Genomic DNA, 21295 nt, shown 5'->3' on the forward strand with positions numbered 1-21295 from the left:
TTTTTCCTAATAATTTCCTATAGTCCAGCAAATAGAACCACATGGTCCCATTTCTTGGACCTCCTTTTCTGGAGGTGCTCAACATGAATAATCATTGGGAGAGTCCTAAGCTGGCTTCATAATAATGTTATTGTAGTACAACAAATGACAATTTTACAACGGGCACAATATTACATTTTTTTTTTAAAGTATTGCCCTGTTAGAATCGTCAGGTGCAGCACCAGAAGGAGAGACTATAAACCTCACCTTGCGCTCCTAGACCTGACAACACATTGGTTCCTGGTACTGTCCTTGTTGGTGGGCTTTATTATACCAGTCGTGTATGTAAAGTCCAAGAGGTCCTTTCATACTCCATATTCAGCAAACAAAAATGATAAACTGCACACGTCCTGAATACATAGATACAGCATGTAGAAGTCAATCTTTATTAACACACACTGCTCACCGGAAACGATCACCATAATTTATATTCATTTATCATATTTTATTTTTATGTATTTGACACTATTTATTTTTTTATTATTTATATTAATTTTATTTACTTTTTATACATATATTGATTCTTTTATATCCATTTATATACATTTATATTCATTACACAAAAAACATAGTTATACTGATCTTCTCATAGAGACAGGAACACACCTGTGTGTACATAGCACCTTAGTTAATGTTGAGTCACAAGTACACATAAGCCTTAGGAAAAATATAGCATAACAACATACAGATGGTAATACAGTATCTCCCTACACATGATGCCACTGATAACTCAGAATGCAATGCAGGCAAAATGTCAACAGTTATGATGTTGACATTGTTGAAATGTCAACATGCAACATGACCACATCTCCAGAATGTCGACATGTGGAATGTCAACATTTTGCAAGGATCAGAGGGTTAGGCTGCGGCAGCAGAGGTAAGGGCTACGGGATCGGAGGGTCAGAATGGTAGATCCCAGCGCAAAACCTCTAGTAGTGGTAAAGTAAAAAATGCAAGGTATATACGCTTAATAACAATTGGCAGGAATTTATTAATATATAATAGAAATAATAAAATTAGTAAATAGGTATCTAAGGTAAAAAAACACCTAATACCGGTATACTAACAGAAACAACAAAAACAAAATCAGAAAGTGAAAAATAACAATATCCCCTGAAGAAGCTGGAAGATGAAACGCATTGGTGAGAGGAGCTTGGGAGTCCAGGAACTAGACATTTCTGGAGACCTCAGTTTTGCAGTCAAAATGGTCAACTTTATGCCCCCCCCAGGTTTTGGACCCTTTTACTTCAGCAGCACCTGCTTGGACACCAATTACTACTGTTACTACTTGCAGTAATATTTGTGGAGATACTCATGCTACTATGGACCCACTTTTTAGACAGTCTTTGAGACTGAACATTGCCATTGACATTATTGTATTAGATTGTTTTTTTTTTACAGGAGATACTACCGCTGTATTATTTTTTATATTTTCTTATTTTGATTATTTTTTTCTATTTATATTTCAATTCCTGATTTCTGTTTTATAAATTTTATAACTTACTTTTTGATTTTGTTTTTGTGGTGTCTCACAGTATACCGGTATTAGGCGTTTTATTATCTTAGATACCTATTTACTGCTTTTGTTACAGTATTATTATATGTTAATACATTCTTGCCAATTGTTATTAAACTGATCTAACTTCCCTTTTTAACTTTACCACTACTTAAGGTTTTGCTCTGGGATCTACCATTCTAATACTACTACTTTAGGTTCTGGGACTGGAGGATCTCTTGATTCCATCAGCTGAACACTTCTTTTAGTTATCACTGATTCCTCAACTAGCTGAGTCCTTTTTTTATTTTTCCGACGGGATCGGAGGGTTATGCTCTGGAAGGCAGGGCTAGAAGGGGTGGGTTGTGGTTAGGCCAGAGGTTCCCAAACTGTGTGCCGTGGCTCCCTGGGGTGCCTCGGGACACTTGCAGGGGTGCCCTGGGTTGGTGGTCCAGGACCAATTCAAATTATTCATGGTCAATATAATAGGCAAAACCAGTGCTGGTGGCTGCCAGTAATAAATTATGTGGCCAAACAGAAGCAAATCCTGTCCCTCACCACACAACTGACCCTAAGGATGACCTATAAACGCCATCTACTTAATGTAATATTTCTTTCTAAATTTCTCAATAAGAAATTTTTGGCCTAGGGGTGCCGTGAAAAAAATTCTGATATTCTAGGGCGCCGTGATTCAAAAAAGTTTGGAAACCACTGGGTTAGGCTGTGGTAGGGGAGGTGGTTAGCATTAGGCCGTGGCAGCAGAGGGACATGGCTAGGCTACAGGAGAGGAGGGTTAGGCAATGGGAAAGATGGGTTAGGGTTAGGCGCTGGGGAGAGGGTTATGGGTTAGAGATCCTCACTGCCAGAAGCAATGTAGGATCATCCAGAAGCTCTCATGCGCTGACAGCTAGACCTGGAAGACACCGCTGGACCACCAGGAATGTTGTGTCCACATTCAGATCATGTCAACATTTTAACTGTGTCAACATGATGAATGCGAAGCATACCAACATTATGACCATTTCAAAATGATCATACTGTCTAAATATATTGAACTCCACAGAATACAGAATTACTAATATTAGTACTATTAGAAGTATGTTATGAAACTGACTCAGTCAGGCATTGCATAGAGGATGGGGTGTGATTCTCTCGGAGATTAATAGAATTATTATACAACTAATGATGTAATAGTGAAGTGTCAGTGATCAGTGATGTCACTGTACTGTAACTTTTTATATCTGATGTCATGGAACATTTGACTTGATCTTAGTATTTGTCGGACTTGTAAATGTATTTCAGTAGCGAGGCACAGCGCATATCATCTGCTTCTTCGGTACTTTTGTAAATCCATCTCCAGGGGTCAGATCAACAGGACTGGCGCCAGGTGGTAAGCGGAATGTGAATTTCTGTAACAGGCTTGTAAAGAACATAAAGAGCTCCATCCTTGCGAGAGTCTCTCCAGCACAGGCTCTGCGGCCTAAAACACAGAAGACAAATAGCGATAGTTGTAATAAGGGGTGATTTAGGAACAGGGCCCCCGGAACCCATCTCCACCTGAACACAGCATAGCATTCTGCAGTCAACCTCCGAAAACTTTCAGTTTGGATAAAGGTCCCTTTACTAGTGTACGGGGACTGTGGACAACATCTGGGCTTCATGGTAAGTCGGAGATATTCATCTGCCTGAATCCTGTATGTATAGTGAATAGAATATTCCAACAACAGAAGGCAAAAAGATATATTTATTTTACCTAGGATGATTGGACCCGACAGTGCTTTATGTATCATAAGTGGTTTAGTGTTTGTGCTCTATTTCATAGTAGATCCCACCGATAGATAACACAATGCTTCAGTGAATACCACATTCCTATAGTATCTCCTATATAATAGCCCAGATCTGTGACTTTGTGACTCATTTGCTAACGCTGAGCGGAGTCACAACACTGGGCGGAGTTAGTCAAATGAGTCACAGATCTGGCCAAATCTATAGGAGACTAGGAGCAGAAGCAGATAGTATGGGCATGGCACAGGCAGGGGTGCATACCTCCCAGCTTTCTTCAGGAGCTTTCTTTAGGCAGAAGGAGGGACACACACACGCGGCAAAAAGGGGGCGTGACCAACGAAAAGGGGGCGTGGCTTCACGGGAGGGCACCCATTTTCGTCAGTGAGGGGGCATGCCCAGCGCTCTGTGAGCTGCTGGCATGCCCCCAGGGGCTGATTATGAGTCCGGGGGGCCCAGGGCACTTGAGACAGAGGAGCCCTATCTCATTTCTGTACATGCTGTGGGGTTGGGGGCGTGGACTAATTGCGGGACGCGAGGCCACGCCCCCTTATGCAAATTCCGGGATTTTTTTTTTAAATGGAATTTTGGCGCCCCTCAGCTAGGGCTAAATCCAGAGGAGGTGGTCGTTCCCCCCTAGACACCCGCACAGGCAGTAGAAAGCAGGGAGACTGCTGCCTCCCTGCAACACCACAGACCTGCCAATACGCAGCAGCGTGTGCTGACTGTAGCACAATGCTGTTGCTGGCAGGACGGGGAAGCTTCAGAGCTGGGACAGAGCTACTCCAGCCGGGGGGCCCCCTAAAACTGTGGGGCCAACGGTATGTACCCCCTGCCCCCCCCCTAATCCGGCTCTGCTGCTGGAACCCCCCCTTAATCTTTACCCCCTGATGCCCCCTCTCCCTCTGTCTCCTCTATTCACCGCTGCTCCAGGAGCTTTCCAACTGCCCCCCCCCCCACCGCGGGACACTGCGACCCACGGGTGGGACAGCGGGACAGACCCCAAAAAATGGGGGTGTATGAGGGGGTATGCCGTACAGACAGACGGGCACCGGCTCACTGTGTGCTTGACCCCTCACATCAGCATACTCAGCAGGGTCTCTCTGGCGCGGAGGAACGTCACTTTCTGGCACACTCCGCGCTTTTTAGCTGCAGTTTTGTGGGGCACCTGCCGCTGTGCAGGTTCCATACTGCCTCTGTTATCTCCAGTCCCGGCAACCCCACCGCTAGTTGCAGCGCTGCCACCCGCAGTGAGGTGCGCCCAGCTCCTTCACACACTTTAGCCGGCGGGTAGCGCTGCAGAAGTCCGAGCAGCTTGCAGGCTCTGACCCCCTCCTCCCTCCAGCCGCAGCATCTCCTGGGAGCTAACCAGTCACTCCCAGTCTCCCCTTACCACAGTGCCCAGCAGCCGCGAGGTCCGCGCCGCGTGCATGCTATGACCCCCTCCTCCCTCCAGCCGCAGCGTCTCCTGGGGGCTAACCAGTCACTCCCAGTCTCCCCTTACCACAGAGCCTGGCAGCTGCGCGAGGTCTGCGGTGTGTGACTGAGGAGGGGGGGAGGGATGCGGACGGGCAGAGGAAGCAGGACTCCAACCTAAGAGAGTCAGCCATGCCAAGTCTCCACCAGCAGCAGATCCCAACAGGTTGGAGAGGAACAGCAGCAGCCAGCAGCAGTGACTCCGGTAAGACACATCTGTCTGTCACCACTGTTTTGGCCCTAATACCAATCTCTCCCGTGCTCTGTGTTCTGTCATGTCCCTGTCACCCCTGGCCTTGCCCTGTCACCCTTATCCTGGCCCTTTCACCCTTATCCTGGCCCTGTCACCCTTATGCTGGCCCTGTCACCCTTATGCTGGCCCTGTTACCCCTATCCTGGCCCTGTCAACCCTATACTGGCCCTGTCACCCCTGCCCTGGTCCTGCCGCCCCTACCCTGGCCCTGTCACCCCTGTTCTGGTCTTGCCGCTCCTACCCTGGCCCTGTCACCCCTATCCTGTCCCTGTCATTTCTGTCCTGGCCCCGTCGCCCCTGTCCTGGCCCCGTCACCCCTGTCCTGGCCCTGTCACCCCTGTTCTGACCCTGTCACCCCTGTCCTGGCCCCGTCACCCCTGTTCTGACCCTGTCACCCCTGTCCTGGCCCTGTTACTGCATACCCTCCAACTACCTTTTTGGCAGGTACAGTACCCACAGCGCCTCCGGACCCCTCCCCAATGCACCACACCTCCGCACCTTCCCCTTCACCACATGCGGCACTCCACCCCTCCCCCACACGCTGTGCCTCCAGACCCCCTACACCACCCGTGGCTCCCACTCCTCCGCCACTTCACCACCCACAGCACCTCCAGACCCCCTCCACCATCCACCCCCCATATATGTCTCCCCCACACCTACCCCCCTCCACCAGCAGCATCTGCAGACACCGTCCTCCATCCGCGGTCCCCCTTTCACCCCCTTCCCACCCATGGCACCCCCGCACCTGCCCCTCCACCACCTGCAGCACCTCCGGACCTCATTCCCCATCCGCGCACCACCCGTACCTGCCTCTCCCCTACCCACGATGCCTCCGGACCCCCTACCCCACCCCCGGCACCGCCGCCCCTTCCAATCCCCCAGCACCTCCGGAACCCTTCACCCATCCGCAACATCCCTGCACCTGCCCCTCTCCCACCCGTGGCACCCCTGCCACTCCCCCAACTGCAGTGCCTCCGGACCCCTCCCCCATCTGCAGCCCCCACTCCTCTGCCCCTCCCCCACCCGCAGCACCTCCTATCCCTTCCCCATCCGCCCCCCCCCGCTTCCGCCACCCCTCCAGCATCTACTGACACCCTCCCCCATCCGCAGTCCCCCCCGCACCCACTACATTCTGTACATCGTGCCCTGCAGGTGCTGTTCACGCCGTCGCAAGGGGCTGCGCCTCCTTCACCATCGCACGCCCTTTCATTGGGCAACATTTAACCATTAACAAAGGAATGCAGGTAATACTCCATATAATACAAATATTGAACCCCAGAAAGGCATGCAAGGGTTAAGGGGGCGTAGCCCCTTGCGACGGTGTGAAGAGCGCCCGTAGGGCGCGATGAAGCACCTAGTATTAGATTATTTGCAATAAAAATATTCAAACAAAACATGTAACATGTGTAGAACAGTCCTGATGACCCTTAACTCTGTGGGCAACATTTAAGAATGAACCACTGAAGAATGGTGGACCATTGATGGTTATGGATTTGCAATTATGGCATCTGTTCTCTAAGCAGTGCTTACCACTCTATGGGGGGTATTCAATTCTTGTCGGAAACTGCCGTCTTATCGGAAAGACGGCAGTTTCTGACAGGTTTCAGTCAGAAGAGGTTCTGACATGTTCAATGCCGGCTGTTTTTTTCCAACAAGTCGGGAATTCCCAAATTTGTCGGAATACACGTGGATTGTCGGAATACACGTGTTCTGTTGGAAGCGCGGTCAAACCTGACAGGTTTTAGCCCAGTTTCCCACAATGTCAATCCGACTTTAAAAAAAAGTTGGATTGGCAATGTCGGGAACGGGCAAAAGCTGTCGGGTTTCACCACGGCATTGAATACTGACCTGTCGGATCCTTTCTATCGGAAAAGATCCGACAGGAATTGAATACACCCCTAAGTGTCAGTAACACACCATCTATCAATGGTATTAGCGGCACAATCCCCATTGCGGGCAGTGGTGACCCAGAAAAAGCCTTTCTGGCTTTTCTAGAAGTACAATACGCATGCGCAGATGTCCAACGTGTATTATCCATCAACCCATTATCATCAGCAGTAGGCTGCCGGTGACATAGGAGAGGACACCATTGGAATTGGGGCACTGTGGTACTTCACAAAACAGATACGTTTTGGTAAATACTTGCCACACATTCATCAGTATGACTGCGATACAGGCAGGGCCGGTTTTACGCATACGCTGGGTAGGGCGCAGCATAGAGAAGGGCGCCCTGACTTAGCTGCAGCAGTGACATGCGTGAAACCTGGCACTGGTAATCAGTCCTGTGCAGTGCCTGCCCGGAGACTCACCGAGCAGGCAGTGGTGAGGCGCCACTTCGCCATGTACGCCAGCGCACCCCACTACAATACTGTGAAGAAATGCCAAAGAAACTACTGTTCCCAGAAGCCCTTGCTGCCGGACAGCAAGGGCTGCTGGGAGTGGTAGTTTACTTTGAAATTCTTCACAGTACTGTGGTCTGTGCGGTGCAGAGTGGCACGGCACTGAGGCTCTAACAACATGCCGGGGGATGTACCCTGGGCAGAGAGTGCAACCCGGGCAGTGCTGGAAACTATGGAGCCTGGGACGGAGGTGGCAGAAGAGCCACAGCAAAGAGGTGAGATCCTGCCCGCTATCCCTATCCCTTCCACTGTGCACTGTGCGCGTTGGGGACATGGGTAGTGGGCTGTTAGGCTCCCCTGTTGGTACTGTTACCCATTGGCAGGCTAGCTAGGTAGCGTCTAGATCCCATTCATGCAGAGGACCTTTCTCTTATCACAACCCCTACACTAAAGCCTGCTAAAGCATAAGGTAATACTTTTTTTTTTAATGTGTAAGGGGCACTAGAATAGTGGGCATAATGTGTACGGGGCACTAGAACAGTGGGCATAACATATAAGGGGCACTACACCTGGGCTTACCCCATGAGACCACTCCCCCTTCATTTATTCAGCACGCACAAATGTACTATGTGGGGAGGGGGGGGGGCTCATCAGAAATGCTTTAGTGTGGCATTCTATTACTTACAGTACAGTGCAACAGCTAATATACAGCCTTATGCCTCAGTACCGCTAATCTGGTAATCTGTCCATGCCACCAGGAGACACAACATACTGTGGTGCCAGTGTTGTAGTAACAGTTATATAATACATCACAAAGGCCGGGCACACAGTACATACCTGCAGAGAATGGCATAAACGCATCTTTCTTGATAAAATTTCCTTTGTCGTCAAGAAAATGATTTGGGTAAAACTCATGAGGTTTCTCAAATTGGGTCTTGTCTTTCAGCACAGATGTGAGAAGTGGGATTACGAAGGTTCCCTAGGATGAGAGACACTTGTATATAAAGGCTGCACATCTGGGGGAGTCAGAGATCAGCCAGTAACTATCCTGAAAGCTTCTCGTTATTAGCTGGACTATTTCCTGCAAGTCACATGACAGATGATATTATTGTGTATTTATATAGCACCACCATATTACACAGCGCTGTACAGAGACTGACTAATCAGTCACATCAGTCCCTGCTCCACTGGTGCTTACAGCTTATATTACCTACTACATAAACATACATATATGTGGGTAGAATATAAAAAATCTACACAGATAGTGTCCTGGAATTGAATCCATCACCACCCTGGCTTTGGTTATGGCATAATAAGTTGACAGTCAAAAGGTTAAAAGTGTCTAAGGCAACACAAAATGGTCAACTGGCACAAGGTCAAAGTGTGAAAAAGGCCGACACAATGAAGAGGTCAACACAGAAATGGTCAACACATGAAAAGTTCGACATGAGTTTTTCATGCTTTTTTGGTGTCAAATTTTAGCTTCCAACATGTGGAACCCCAATTAGTATACTACATCCCCTCATATGGCTCGCTTCACTCGCCATGCTTCGGGCAAGGTGCCTTGCTCCACCATCGCTTGCTCGGCACAGGTTACTGTTCCCAACTGTAGTCCACATTGATGGTAAAGTATGAAAAAGTTGAAAAAATTAAAAATAAAAATCCAAAAAGCTCATGTCGACCATTTGACCTTGCTGACCTTTTGGCCATGTTCACCATCTGCATGTCCACAATTTGGTGTCAAGATATTGGCTGTCGACCTTTTGCTTGTCAACCTATCATACGGATACCATTGTCCTTAATAAACTCAGGGGCACTATCATTTCTAAGAGGAGAGCGAGGGACCCACAAAGTACTGGCTATGCCCCTGGGCACTGCGGAACCTTTGTAGCACCATATAAATAAAGGATAATAATAATAATAACAATAATAATAATAATGATGATAATATTAGTCTGCTTATATTATTCTGATATATTTTATGCGTCTCAGTCAAGACCGTGCCAACTATAAAAACAAAATGCACATTTTCAAGTTCAAATATTATTATAGAAACCTGTTTGTAGAATACAACTTTTTTTCTCTTTTTGGAAAGGTGAATTGATGCACAAAAAAATGAATTTATTAAAGCATATAACTTTGACCGAACATGTAGAGATAGATTTTTGGCGCTTGTTTACTCGAGAATTTTTAATACAAATTTTGACAACAGATAATCAGTTTTAATGTTTTTCACAAAAATAATTGTGAGAATTTTTTTGAAATGTGCACAGTTTTGCCAACTCTTACGGAACCTCACTGTCTAAATTTTTTTTTTATTCCGACAACCTGGTCAATTTTCTACAAAACTGAAAGCCCCAATATCTGAGCTATACGCTAAACGTTTTTTTTCTTTCATTTTTTTAAGTAAGTTATTTTATGCCACACCACTCTACACTGAATTTACATTTGTCTTCCACACGGAGGATGACGTACTATAGTCACAAAAAAACATGGGAAATTTGTTCAGATTATCGAGAATTCCCACACACTGACTACACGAAACCTGGAGATTGAAGACAAGATATTCTGTCTTGACTGATCGATCTGATAAGAGTGGTTAACAAAAAAAAATGTCTTAGTCTTTGTCACAAGGATGAATATAGGTGAATCCGTCAGAATTTTCTGTGATGAATTTAAACATTGTTTTAGAATGTTCTTATCTATTACGTAACGATTTTGAATGACATCCGATTGAAGTTACCAATATTTTTTATAAAAAATATGTACATAATAAACTATTAACTCACTTAAAGTGTAAAAGTATTGGATTTTGTGTTGTATTTTGCCTCAGGAGCATCCCTTTTAAGGGAATGTTTTTTTATTAAAAAATTGCAACCACATATTTAGATTTTTACAATTTCAAATAAATAATAAGGTAACAACATATTTCATATATAGTTCTGAACAAAGAAATAAACCAAACCAAAACTTTTACATATACCACATAATCATACACTTATAATCAAGCAGGAAAATAACGAAATCAACCTCTATATTCCCTCCCTTTCCACCCAAAACCTTCCCTCCTGAATCCTCCTCGATTCTAAATTCTAAGCAAACTTTATTTTAAACCTCCTTTCTCCTGTCCCTTTCCGTCTCCAGGAGCACATACATAACTCCAAACTCACACTCAGTCATTCACCCTCCACCATCATACATTCATACCCTTTCAGCCCCCTTTTATCCACCCATACATCCCCCCTCACTCTCCTCTAAAACCAAGACTACCAACAGTAAACAAAGAAAGAATAGAGCATGTGTATAGCCCATCCAATACATGCAAACCCTTTCCACAAAAATACAGTTGTACAATATCTAAAACAGATTTGAAAGTGCAAAAACAGTATCAGCCAATAGACCGGAAAGAGGGAAGTCATATACCACCCACTAAAGGGGCTTCAACTGGCGCCACAAGCACGATTGGTCCAATCGACAATGTCTAGCCCCCCCTCTCCAGCTCCATCATCCTCCTCACCTCGTGCACAATTAAAGCTACCACCTACTGACAGAAGTTTGACCCTCAGAGATACTTGACTCCATGCATTCCATACGTGATACCTAACTGCTAACTAACTAGAAAAATATTGCTCAACTCAAAAGCCTCATACCTTTTGAATGTCCCATAGACCCATTCCGGGTAACTTGGCCCCGATAGCCAAGGAATACCTAAGGTTCTTGAAACTTCCTTATGAATTTCTATGTTAAAGGGACACCGCAGAAAAAATGGGTCCATGGTCTCTTCTTCTTCCAGACATTACTCACGCATGTACACTCATGATCCTTGGGACTTCTAATTCTAACCTCCCCACTAACATAGAGCTTACCTTGAAAGGAGAGCCAGGCAATGTCCCTAAATTTTGATGGAATTCTTTTAAAATTGATTAGAGAGATTCCCTCTGAACCAACATCCCCTGGACAATCCCTCAAGGCCAGTGGAACATGAAAATGGTATGCAAGATCTTCTTTTCCAAATCTCTCCTCCCAACGTTTCTTAGCTCTCCCACTCCCAAGCCCCACTGCCCTATTACTTTCAGGCACTGAATCACGTAGATTGGGAGGTATCCTTTCCTTGACCAAATTTTTTTCAAATGATGACCATCTAGCCATGCTCCACAGAAAGGGGACCCCCATTTCCTGAAAGCAGCTACCCACCAAGGGAGGTCTCTAAAAGGAGACCTCCAAAATGTATTTACAAAAAAGTTGTTATGAAGAAGACCACATGATTTGTCATCCCTCAGTTTGTAGGTTATGCCTCTCTTTATTATGTTCCTCTTGTTCCCCCATCCCTTTTAAGGGTCCAACAATAGTCAGCAAGCATTGGACTCCACTTCCCCTGATATTGCTTTTCCATTACAGAAATATCTGGTGGAACCGTTTGCCATGTTCATCGCTGATTGCTGCAAGATTGCTGGGAAGAAATCCAGGTGTGCATCCAAGAATGACTTTTCAAAGACATGTTACATCCCATAGTCTTGTAAGATTTTGAAAGGTTGTCCACAATTTCTTTGTAGTTGTCTGCTTTATGTTCCCCTAAGAAGTTCTGGCAAATACCTTTGAAATTTTCATATTTTTCACTTGATTCAACTGTCCATCGAAGCTCTCATCTTTAAACCGTTCTCTTATTTGAGGTCCTACAAAATTCCCCTCTTTGATATTTGCGTCACTGATCCTCTGGAATTTTTTTTCTTAAGTATGTACTGTAATTCCAAGTCCACTTTGATCCATTGCTTTAATAAAGAGAGTGAATTGCTGACAGCATACTGATTGGTAGATGGCTGGAGCTATTCACCAATCAGAGCGCATCATTCTCTGTCTGCGTTCCAGCCTGCAGCCAGAGAGTGACTTGCTGTCAGCGTGCTGATTGGTGGATTGCTGGAGCTATCCACAAATCAGAGTGCTGACAGCGATCCACTGTATGGAAGCATGTGTAGAGAAGCTGCGGGACTGCAGGAAGGGTAAGTTATGAATTAAAAAATATATATATTCCTGTGACTGGGTGTGTAGTGGCCTCAGTACATTGCTTTGCCTGGGACCTACAATGCTGTTAAGATGGCCCTGATTCTTCATACCGCACTTGTTTTTTTTTACCAGTACAGAACAATTAAAGAAAGCAATGACATTTTAGTGAAGAGAAAAACCTCCCTAAACAGTCTAGAACTGGGTTATATATATCGTAATGTGTATTCTTAAAGAGGGTATAACTTTACATCTATGGGTGATATATAGATTCTAAGATAATTTTTGAAATTAGTGTAGATGATACATATATAATACCACCTGAGCTGCCCTCTGAACAAATCTTTGTTTACCAGTGTAATCAAAGGAACGTGTTTGTTACCATGAATTCCCTGATTTATTGGCGAAATGCAGAAATGATCACTCATACTCATTATACAACAAAACAGACCGAGCACCTGATTATTGCTCCAATAATTGTACAGTGTGGACCTAGTTTAACAGCAACGCACTGCCACTGGCAGTTTAATCTTAATAAGCATAAGAAATCTACATTCCATAAACTATACTGACAATAATAACTTCTATATTATGACAGTTAATAGAAAAGCAATACTAGACTTGCCACACAATGAAAAATTATTAATAGATTTAGTTATTTCTATGTAGTTTCAAGTGTTACATAAAAATAAATGAATAATACTCTACAATTTATCATTTTCTTTTGTTTATGTATTTCTGGTTATTTTAGAATTTTCCTTTTCTGGAACACATTTTCCTTAAAATTTAAATTTTTATTATATATCAGGAAATTTCCCCTTAAATAAATTGTTTAAATTATTTAACCATTTCTCACTGAAATCAGATTTGCCATTAGTAACAATAAGCTGTAGAATTTGGAAAATAAAGTTTTCCTCACATTATTAGCTATCAATGAAATGCACTAAAGGTCCCCATACATTGGTCCGATTTGGCCTGTTTTCATCCGATTCCGACGGATCGGTCCAACAGATCGGATGAAAAGTGGCCAAATCGTCTGTGTTTTGACACGAGGTCGGATCCGATGCCCGTTCCCGTGCGCATCGGCTCGGAGTTGAAGATCGGACGTGCTGCACGTCCTATCACCGACTTGGGGTGGGCTTCGGCAGCGGGGAACGGGATCGCATGCGACATGTCACATGCAAAAGGGCCGCAAGCAATATATTGCATGCGATCCTGCCACCACGGAACCTCCCAGGCGGTTCAGGAGGCATCAGCTGTGATTTCTCCCATAGGAGAAATCGCACCTGATCGCACCTGTGTATGGCGGCTTTAAGATAAATAATTTGGGTAATTGAACAGTGCAACAGTTTTGACGTAAAAGGCTGTTACGTTAAATAAAATAATAGCTCTGCAGATGATGCAAACGTTAACATTACAGATCATATAAAATACTCACTTTTGGAATAAAATATCCCTTATAGGTTATATCTCTAGTTGTTTCACGAGCCACACCTTGAGGGAGAATGTCAGAATACCTCTGGATCTCGTGTACGACTGCATTGGTAAAGGGCATTTGTACCCGGTGACTGTACAATGGTTGTGCGGATCCAACAACTCTGGAGATCTCTTCTTGGACCTTTTCTGATTAGGATAAATGATAAACAGACATGTTTGAAATAATGTGTATTTTTGATATTGTCATAACCAATGATCACTGACATGTTCCTGGGAAAGTAATGTCTTCATGTGCGTGGTGAGAGCGAGGGTATGCGGTTAGCATACCGATAGATGGGATCCCGGCTGTCACAATACCGACGCCGGGATCCCGACAGGACCACCATAAGGCCTTCGGTATACCGGCGAGTTAGGTGTTTCCCTCTTTATGGGTGTCCACGACACCCATAGAGGGAGAACAGAACCTGTGGCGAGCATAGCTCGCCACCGAGCCCATAGCGTGGCAAGTGCAGCAAGCCCACAGGGGGCTTCTTTGCGCTCGCACCCCTGCTGGCATTCCACCGCTTAGGATGCCGATGTTGGGATCCAGACGTTCGGCATCACGGCCGGCAGATCTCATACCGATCCCGGGTAGAGTGTTTGCAGGATCTGAGATTTTTCCCTAGGGAAGAATAATATTTCTAGCCCAGTCGAAGAGACTCTGAGAGAGATAACTGAGAGTGTAATCAAAGGTTCTGACTGACCTTTATCTGTTCGTAAGATTTTGAGAGAGTCAAAAGTCAAGAGAGGTCAGCTTGTGTCACAGTGTATGTTAGCACTGCTGGGGCTGAGTATGCCAGATGAAGAGATAGGCCACCAGAAGTAAAAACAGACCAACCTAAGGATAAGATGGAGTGAAGAGTTGGAGCAGTTGAGTAGAGTGTTGCGAGCCTGAGTGCTTGCTCAGACAGGTTTGGTGACTGCATTCAGTTGAACCTTTAGTGTGATTGTTAACAACGCTATGAGAGGAACAGCAACTGTAAAGTAACTGTAAAGTCTGTGTGTGAAACATGACAGGACTCCAGAGTACTGCAAAAGTGTGTCTTTACTCTCTGAATGCATAAGGAACAAGACCACAGTACACTTCTGGGTGGCATGATGCAACTTCAGCACAGTTGGTGTATTGGTTAACATTACTGCCTCACAGCATGGAAGTGTTGGCTTTGATTTCCACCACAACATGTGTGGAGTTTTGGTTATTCTCCCCATGTTTTTTGCATGGGATTCCTCTTAGTGCTCCAGTTTCCTCCCACAATCCATGTATACAGCTATGTTAGTTGGCTTCCAACAAAAATTAACCCTAGTCTGAATGCAGATTAACCAGATTAACAATGGGGTGGATGGAGCCGCAGCTCCAGGCCTCCCATGAAAATAGGCATACTGCATGTGCTGCATGTTATGCCTCTAGACTGCAAATATAGCAGGACCTTAATTTGGCACTGTGTAAATGTGTGTATCTGTACATATACATGTTCTATATAGTGTATCTTGGGCCATATGTATCAACTCTTGGAGAGAGATAAAGTACCGACCAATCAGCTCATAACTGTCATTTTACAGGCTGTGTTTGAAAAATGACAGTTGGGAGCTGATTCATTGTTATTTTAGCTCTCTCCACTTTATTTTTCTCCAAACTTTGATACTTTTCTTGAACTGACACGTGTTTGTGCTGCCGCACTGTCTCTTATTTAAGCCAGCTAGATCACTGAAGCATTTGGACAATATTGGTGAAAATAATGACAGCTGGGAGTGGTCGTTAGAAATGTCACTAGTGTATAAATGAATGGTAATTGTATTAATACTTATGTAGGAATAGAAATAGATCCAAATTCCATGATTTTATTTCTTTTTGGCCATTTTTAATGACATCCAAACCCAAAAGAAGAGGGAAAATGCTAAGATATGAGGAAGGGGCGTGCAATAAGTTTCTGGATGCGCAGTGCATACAGTAGGTAGAGTAGACACAATCTGACTGTAATCTCTGACATATAGGGGTCTATTTACTAAGCCTTGGATGGAGATGAAGTTGCTGGAGATAAAGTACCAGCCAATCGGCTCCTAACTGTCATTTTTCAAACACAGCCTTTGGCATGGCAGGTAGGAGCTGATTGGCTGGTATTTTATCTCCAGCAACTTTATCTCCATCCAAGGCTTAGTAAATAGACTACTAAAGTTCTTGTGAAATGTCGCAACACAAACTGTATATAAGCAGCTCTGCACACAGAAGAAGTCAGCATGTTCACTTCCTTCATGAACTCATTATGGAGATCAACAGAGGCCACTGTAAAGTCATGATCTTCTACCACTACAAGTGGTCTATGACAACAGGAGAGTATTGACCGACTGTAAACTGCTTATGGGGAGGAAGTACAGTACAGAACCACTGTGTTTGAGAATTTCGGCATGGGAGACGGTCCCTGGAAGACGAGGAACGATGCGGGCGACCTGTGTGCTGCCATGCGACCCATAGTGAGGTGGATGTCATGGTGATCATGGCCAAGTTAGAGAAGGAAATAGGCATCTCATTGGGATCCATCCACTTGATACTCTACGAATAGCTTGGCCCATTAGCTGACTCGAGAGCAGAAGGAGGCTTGGGGTGACTTGGTGCTGGCCAGGTTTGATGGCGATCACTCAAATTCTTTCTGGGAGATCATCAGTGGTGATGAATTCTGGATCTACAGTTTCATCACAGAGGCCAAGCAACAGTCGGCCAGTGGACCCCAGTTGGAGGTGCACAGACACAGAAGTTTCCGACGTGAGCGCAGCATGGCCAAGCAGATGGTGGCTGTTTTTTTGGCCAAGACTGGTCTTGTAGCTACCATACCACTCGTGCACCAGTGCACCGTCACTGGGGACTGTTACGCCAGCCAAGGTCTGTCGCAAGTGCTAAAAGCCATTTCAAGGCAATACTTCTTAATAATTTTTTGGTGCCTTTCTCCACCACAACTGTGCTCCTACCCACAAGTTCAGAAAAGTGGTGGATTTTCTGACCCATGAATGCATTCGGGAGCTTGGCCATCCCCCCTACAGACCTGGTCCCTTGCGACTTCTTCTTGTTTCCACAAATCAAGTGCAAGATGCATGGAATTTGTATTGAGTCACCAGAAGCTGCAGTGGAGACCTTCAGCCAGCATGTAGAAGACATACCTTCTTCAGACTGGTCCAGCTGCTTCACCAAGTGGTTTGAGTGCATGCAACTTTACATACAGATGAAGCCTTCCTTATCTTGGCTCCCCGAGGTGCAGGCGTGCACTCTCGGCGTGACTAGGCGATCTGTCCACCTAGTCATGCCATGAGTGCACAACCTGCTCCCATTGTAAGCGTCTCTGTCCGGGCGAGCGCGCCCATCCAGACGGAGACGCTCACAGTGACTAGATGCGCCCAGGTGGGCACGCCTAGTCACAAATGGAGCCTGAATAACGGAGGCTCTATCTGTAGACACCTCTGGTGAATACTTTGAAAAAAATGTAATGTAAATAAAATATTTTTTGTGCAACCAGAAACTTATTGCACGCCCCTCGTATATCTTGTGTTTGCAGTGAATGAGATATGCATTGATTCTCAGACTGGCCAAAGCATTACCCAAAAATAATGTAATAATCATGTGCATGCAAATCTTACTTCATATAGCGCATGCAAAGATCGTGGCTAGAAAATATCTTTAATTGTGTTAAGGGTAATAATGAATTGCTGTACCTTGGATTTGTGGATATTTTACCATCAGCATCAGACCCCAGGAAAGAGTAGTCGATGTTGTCTCCATTCCTGCAGCAAACAGTGATCTCATCAGTCTTGTTAGATTGTCATCATGGAAATATCTCTGTGATTTCTCTGCCTCCTGCAAATTACAGTCATAGCACAGGGTGAGCTCTTAGTACCTAATAGCAATATAGCGCATGCAGTGCAATGGAGCTAATTTTTTTTGAAAGCGTCATAAAAAAGGAAAAAACAATACTGCAATCAATGGTGGGGAGGGGTACGTCGCACAATAATGTATGTTCGCTAGGTGGTTTCACAAGCTGCTGACATAATGAAATCTGTTACCATGGTCAGACTGGCACACTGAGGCAAGGGGGAAATGCCCAATGGGCCCCACTAGCATTTTGTACAATGGTATGTTAGACAATCGGTCCGTGTGTTAGACCTTCGGTGTGTGTGTGACCCTCATTGTGTGTGTAACCCTCAATGTGTGTGTGACTCCCTGTGTGCGTGTGACCACCAGATGTGTGTGTGTGTGTGTGTGAGACCTCCGGTGTGTATGACCCTCATTGTGTGTGTAACCTGCATCCTGGTGTGTGACTCACGGGGTGTGTGTGACCCCCCAGTGTGTGTGACTCCTGTTGTTTGTATGACTGTAGGTGTGTGTGACCCCTGGTGTGTGTGACTCCCGATGTGTGTGACCCCCTGTTGTGGGAGAGATGCGATCGATTTGCGATTGCATTCACAGTGAGGATTCAGTCACAAAGTGATTGACAGGAAGTGACCGTTTGTGTGTGGTCCTTTATGTGTAAGGGGTACTACTAATATGGGCACTTCTGTAGGCTGCAGAAGCTGGGTAGGCTTTGTATATTATATATAAGATGTGCATATTTATCAAAGTGTGATCAAATTGAAGCATAACTGCAGAGTTATACCGGAATTAACCCGAAGTAAAACTGAAGGCGACCACTCTATAGAAATCGGAAAACTGAAGGACTACTTAAAAAAAATAAAAAAATACTTCACTTTCTCTTCACATTGAGTGAGAGTCCCTGTGTGCGTGTGACCGCTGGTGTGTGTACATCCTGGTGTGTGACATCCGGTGTGTGTGTGAGACTCCCAGTATGCATGACTACTGTTGTGTGTATGACTGTAGATGTGTATGTGACCCCTGGTGTGTGTGACTCCTGGTGTTGGTGACCCCCAGTGTTGGAGAGATGCCATCAGTCAATGTAAGAGTGTGTGTGTGTCCAAGTCTACAGTGTGGAGCATGCGGCAGCTGGGCACAGGATCAGCTTTTTCTCCCCTGCAGGATTTTGTCCGCAAAAAATGTTGTGGCTTTTTTTTTTTAAATGAATACCACTGACACCGCAAGTGTGCAAACCTGCAGCAATGAAAAAATTGGTCATTATGTCCACAAAATTTTTGCAGAAAAATTCCTTTGCACAGTTAAATATACAGGGGGTAATTCCAAGTTGATCGCAGCAGGATTTTTGTTAGCAATTGGGCAAAACCATGTGCACTGCAGGGGAGGCAAAAATAACATGTGCAGAGAGAGTTAGATTTGGGTGGGGTGTGTTCAATCTGCAATCTAATTTGCAGTGTAAAAATAAAGCAGCCAGTATTTACCCTGCACAGAAATAAAATAACCCACCCAAATCTAACTCTCTCTGCATATGTTATATCTGCCCCCCCCCTGCAGTGCACATGGTTTTGCCCAATTGCTATCAAAAATCATGCTGCGATCAACTTGGAATTACCCCCACAGTACCACTAATTTATCAATTCTCCACAGCATAACAACAATGTTGTATTAACAGAGCAAAACCCCCCAAAAATAAAATAACGAAGTCGCATTGACATGGTGATTGTGTTTAGATGAAATGCGTTGAGTTGAAGTTTATGCCTGGGCAACTGGATGTTTTGAGTGGTTTTGTATATGAAAATGTAATCTACTATATCTCAGTTGGACATTGAAAGTAGCTTCAGTTTGGAAGACGCCCCAGATTTTATTCATATAAACTTAATCATCACTTATTTTTGGTACAGGTCCACATGAACGTGAAGTTGTTTCTCGGTTATAAGTTTATATATGTAAAGACACATTGTTTGGAGTACAAAAAAAAAAAAAAAAAAAAAAAGCAATGAGTGTTTCCCTACATCTTTTTGTCGTACGAAGAATACATCAATAAAACTTCTCTGATCATTCTCGTCCAAGTCATTTAGATGCTTCAAAAAAGTTTTTCTTATAAATGCCAGAAACTCATCCACATTTCTTCGAATAGTTTTATGACTGCCGGGGAGGAATCTCAGGAATGGAAACATATTATATATCTGTAAAAACAAAGTACAGACAGCATTAGAATACTCATTTAGCCAGGGTCGCGCAACATGCTCAGTGAAGTCTGCAAGGCAGGGAGGCACTAGGCTGGAGAGGCATTCTCCCCACTCTGCTACCCTGCTGGTGTCCACTGTTGCTGCTGGCTGCCTCTGTACCTATCGAACTGTATGACCGGCAGAGGTGTCGGCAGGGTGAAGAGTGGCTCCCCCTCTCTGCCTCCTACTTGCTGGCAGGTCCCATGGTCTCCTCAGTGGCCCTCACCCACCCCTCTGCCAGGCCAGCTAGGATTGGAGCTCGGCTACCATCGCCAGCGCCTGGGGTGGCGCACAACCAGGACAGGCGCACGGCAGTGGGAAGCGGCTGCTAGAGAGAGGGAGACACCGAAGAGTGCTGGGATCAGCCCGTTACTCCACTCTTTCATGCATGTATTTTCTGACTGATGGATCCCACTCAGCGCCTACCCCCAGCCAGCAGCAACCATGCCCAGTAGAAGAGCAGAGCAACCACCGTCAGTGATTCCATACCTGGTGGCGCTGAACACAGGTGAGCACGGTGGGGAGTGGCAAGCAGGGCTTTGTCTTGGCATGCTCCTGTGTGCATATGTGCCTGGGTCCCCAACTCATTGAACACTCTCCCCTCGGGGCCCTAGCCAACTTCCCATATCCCTCTCTCTGACCTCTCCCCTCTATTGTCCCCAATCCCACTGAGTAATATCACACGCTGTCCCGGTTTTTACCGTTTAACCTCATTTATATGCTCTGCCTTATTTGTAAACTTGCCTGTATTTGTATACTGTAGCTCTGATCATCTGGCTCCTTCTCCCCCTCTCCTTGTACTTTAGTTCCCTGCATATGTGTGTACTTCCCTCCTGTGCTCTTTGTTTCCCTTCTGCTTCTGACCCATGGGGAAGAGTGTTCTCTGTGCTGTAGGTGCAGGCTTTGAGGTTACCGTCATATAGCCTTAATAGGAGGATACTCTCCTCAGTTCAGTGTAACATGCAAGAAGATAAACTTTAACTCACCCAGCAGACATTAGGCCTAATTAAGAGTTATACGCTATGCCAATCTTTCATAATTGAGCTATTATCGTCAGACTGCTCATGCACTGTGATCGCAATGCACATTCGCAATGTACCTTTGCGATTGCATACATAATGAGGATTCAGTCGCAAAGTGATTGACAGGAAGTGACCGTTTGGGGGTGGAAACATGGTGTTAGCGGGGAGGGGTTGTAAAAATTACAGCGTGCCATTGTCGTTTATGGGGTGTGTACAGTATGTGATGTCAGCTGTGAGCTCCTGTGTACAAAAACATAGATCCTGAGTGCCTTCTGCCACGTCTAGGTCTGCATAGCCATAGACCTACTTGAGCAGTCGATGTTTAATGTTTTTTCCT

At 45.1% G+C, this 21295-nt stretch overlaps 1 protein-coding gene across 1 annotated transcript in view; it reads right to left on the bottom strand.

Moving 5' to 3' along the window:
* Positions 1-411: 411 nt before the first annotated feature.
* LOC134908896 (cytochrome P450 2K4-like) overlaps positions 412-21295 on the bottom strand; it is a 99899-nt gene continuing 79015 nt past the window's right edge. The window contains exons 5-9 of the mRNA XM_063915122.1: positions 19721-19894; positions 17558-17699; positions 13821-14005; positions 8222-8363; positions 412-3014 (exon numbers count right to left, since the gene is read on the bottom strand). Of these exons, the coding sequence (XP_063771192.1) occupies positions 2833-3014; positions 8222-8363; positions 13821-14005; positions 17558-17699; positions 19721-19894 (825 nt within the window). The 3' untranslated portion in view covers positions 412-2832. The remainder of the gene's footprint in view (positions 3015-8221; positions 8364-13820; positions 14006-17557; positions 17700-19720; positions 19895-21295) is intronic.

The sequence above is a fragment of the Pseudophryne corroboree genome, chromosome 4 (assembly GCF_028390025.1).
Source record: "Pseudophryne corroboree isolate aPseCor3 chromosome 4, aPseCor3.hap2, whole genome shotgun sequence".
Lineage (NCBI taxonomy): Eukaryota > Metazoa > Chordata > Amphibia > Anura > Myobatrachidae > Pseudophryne > Pseudophryne corroboree.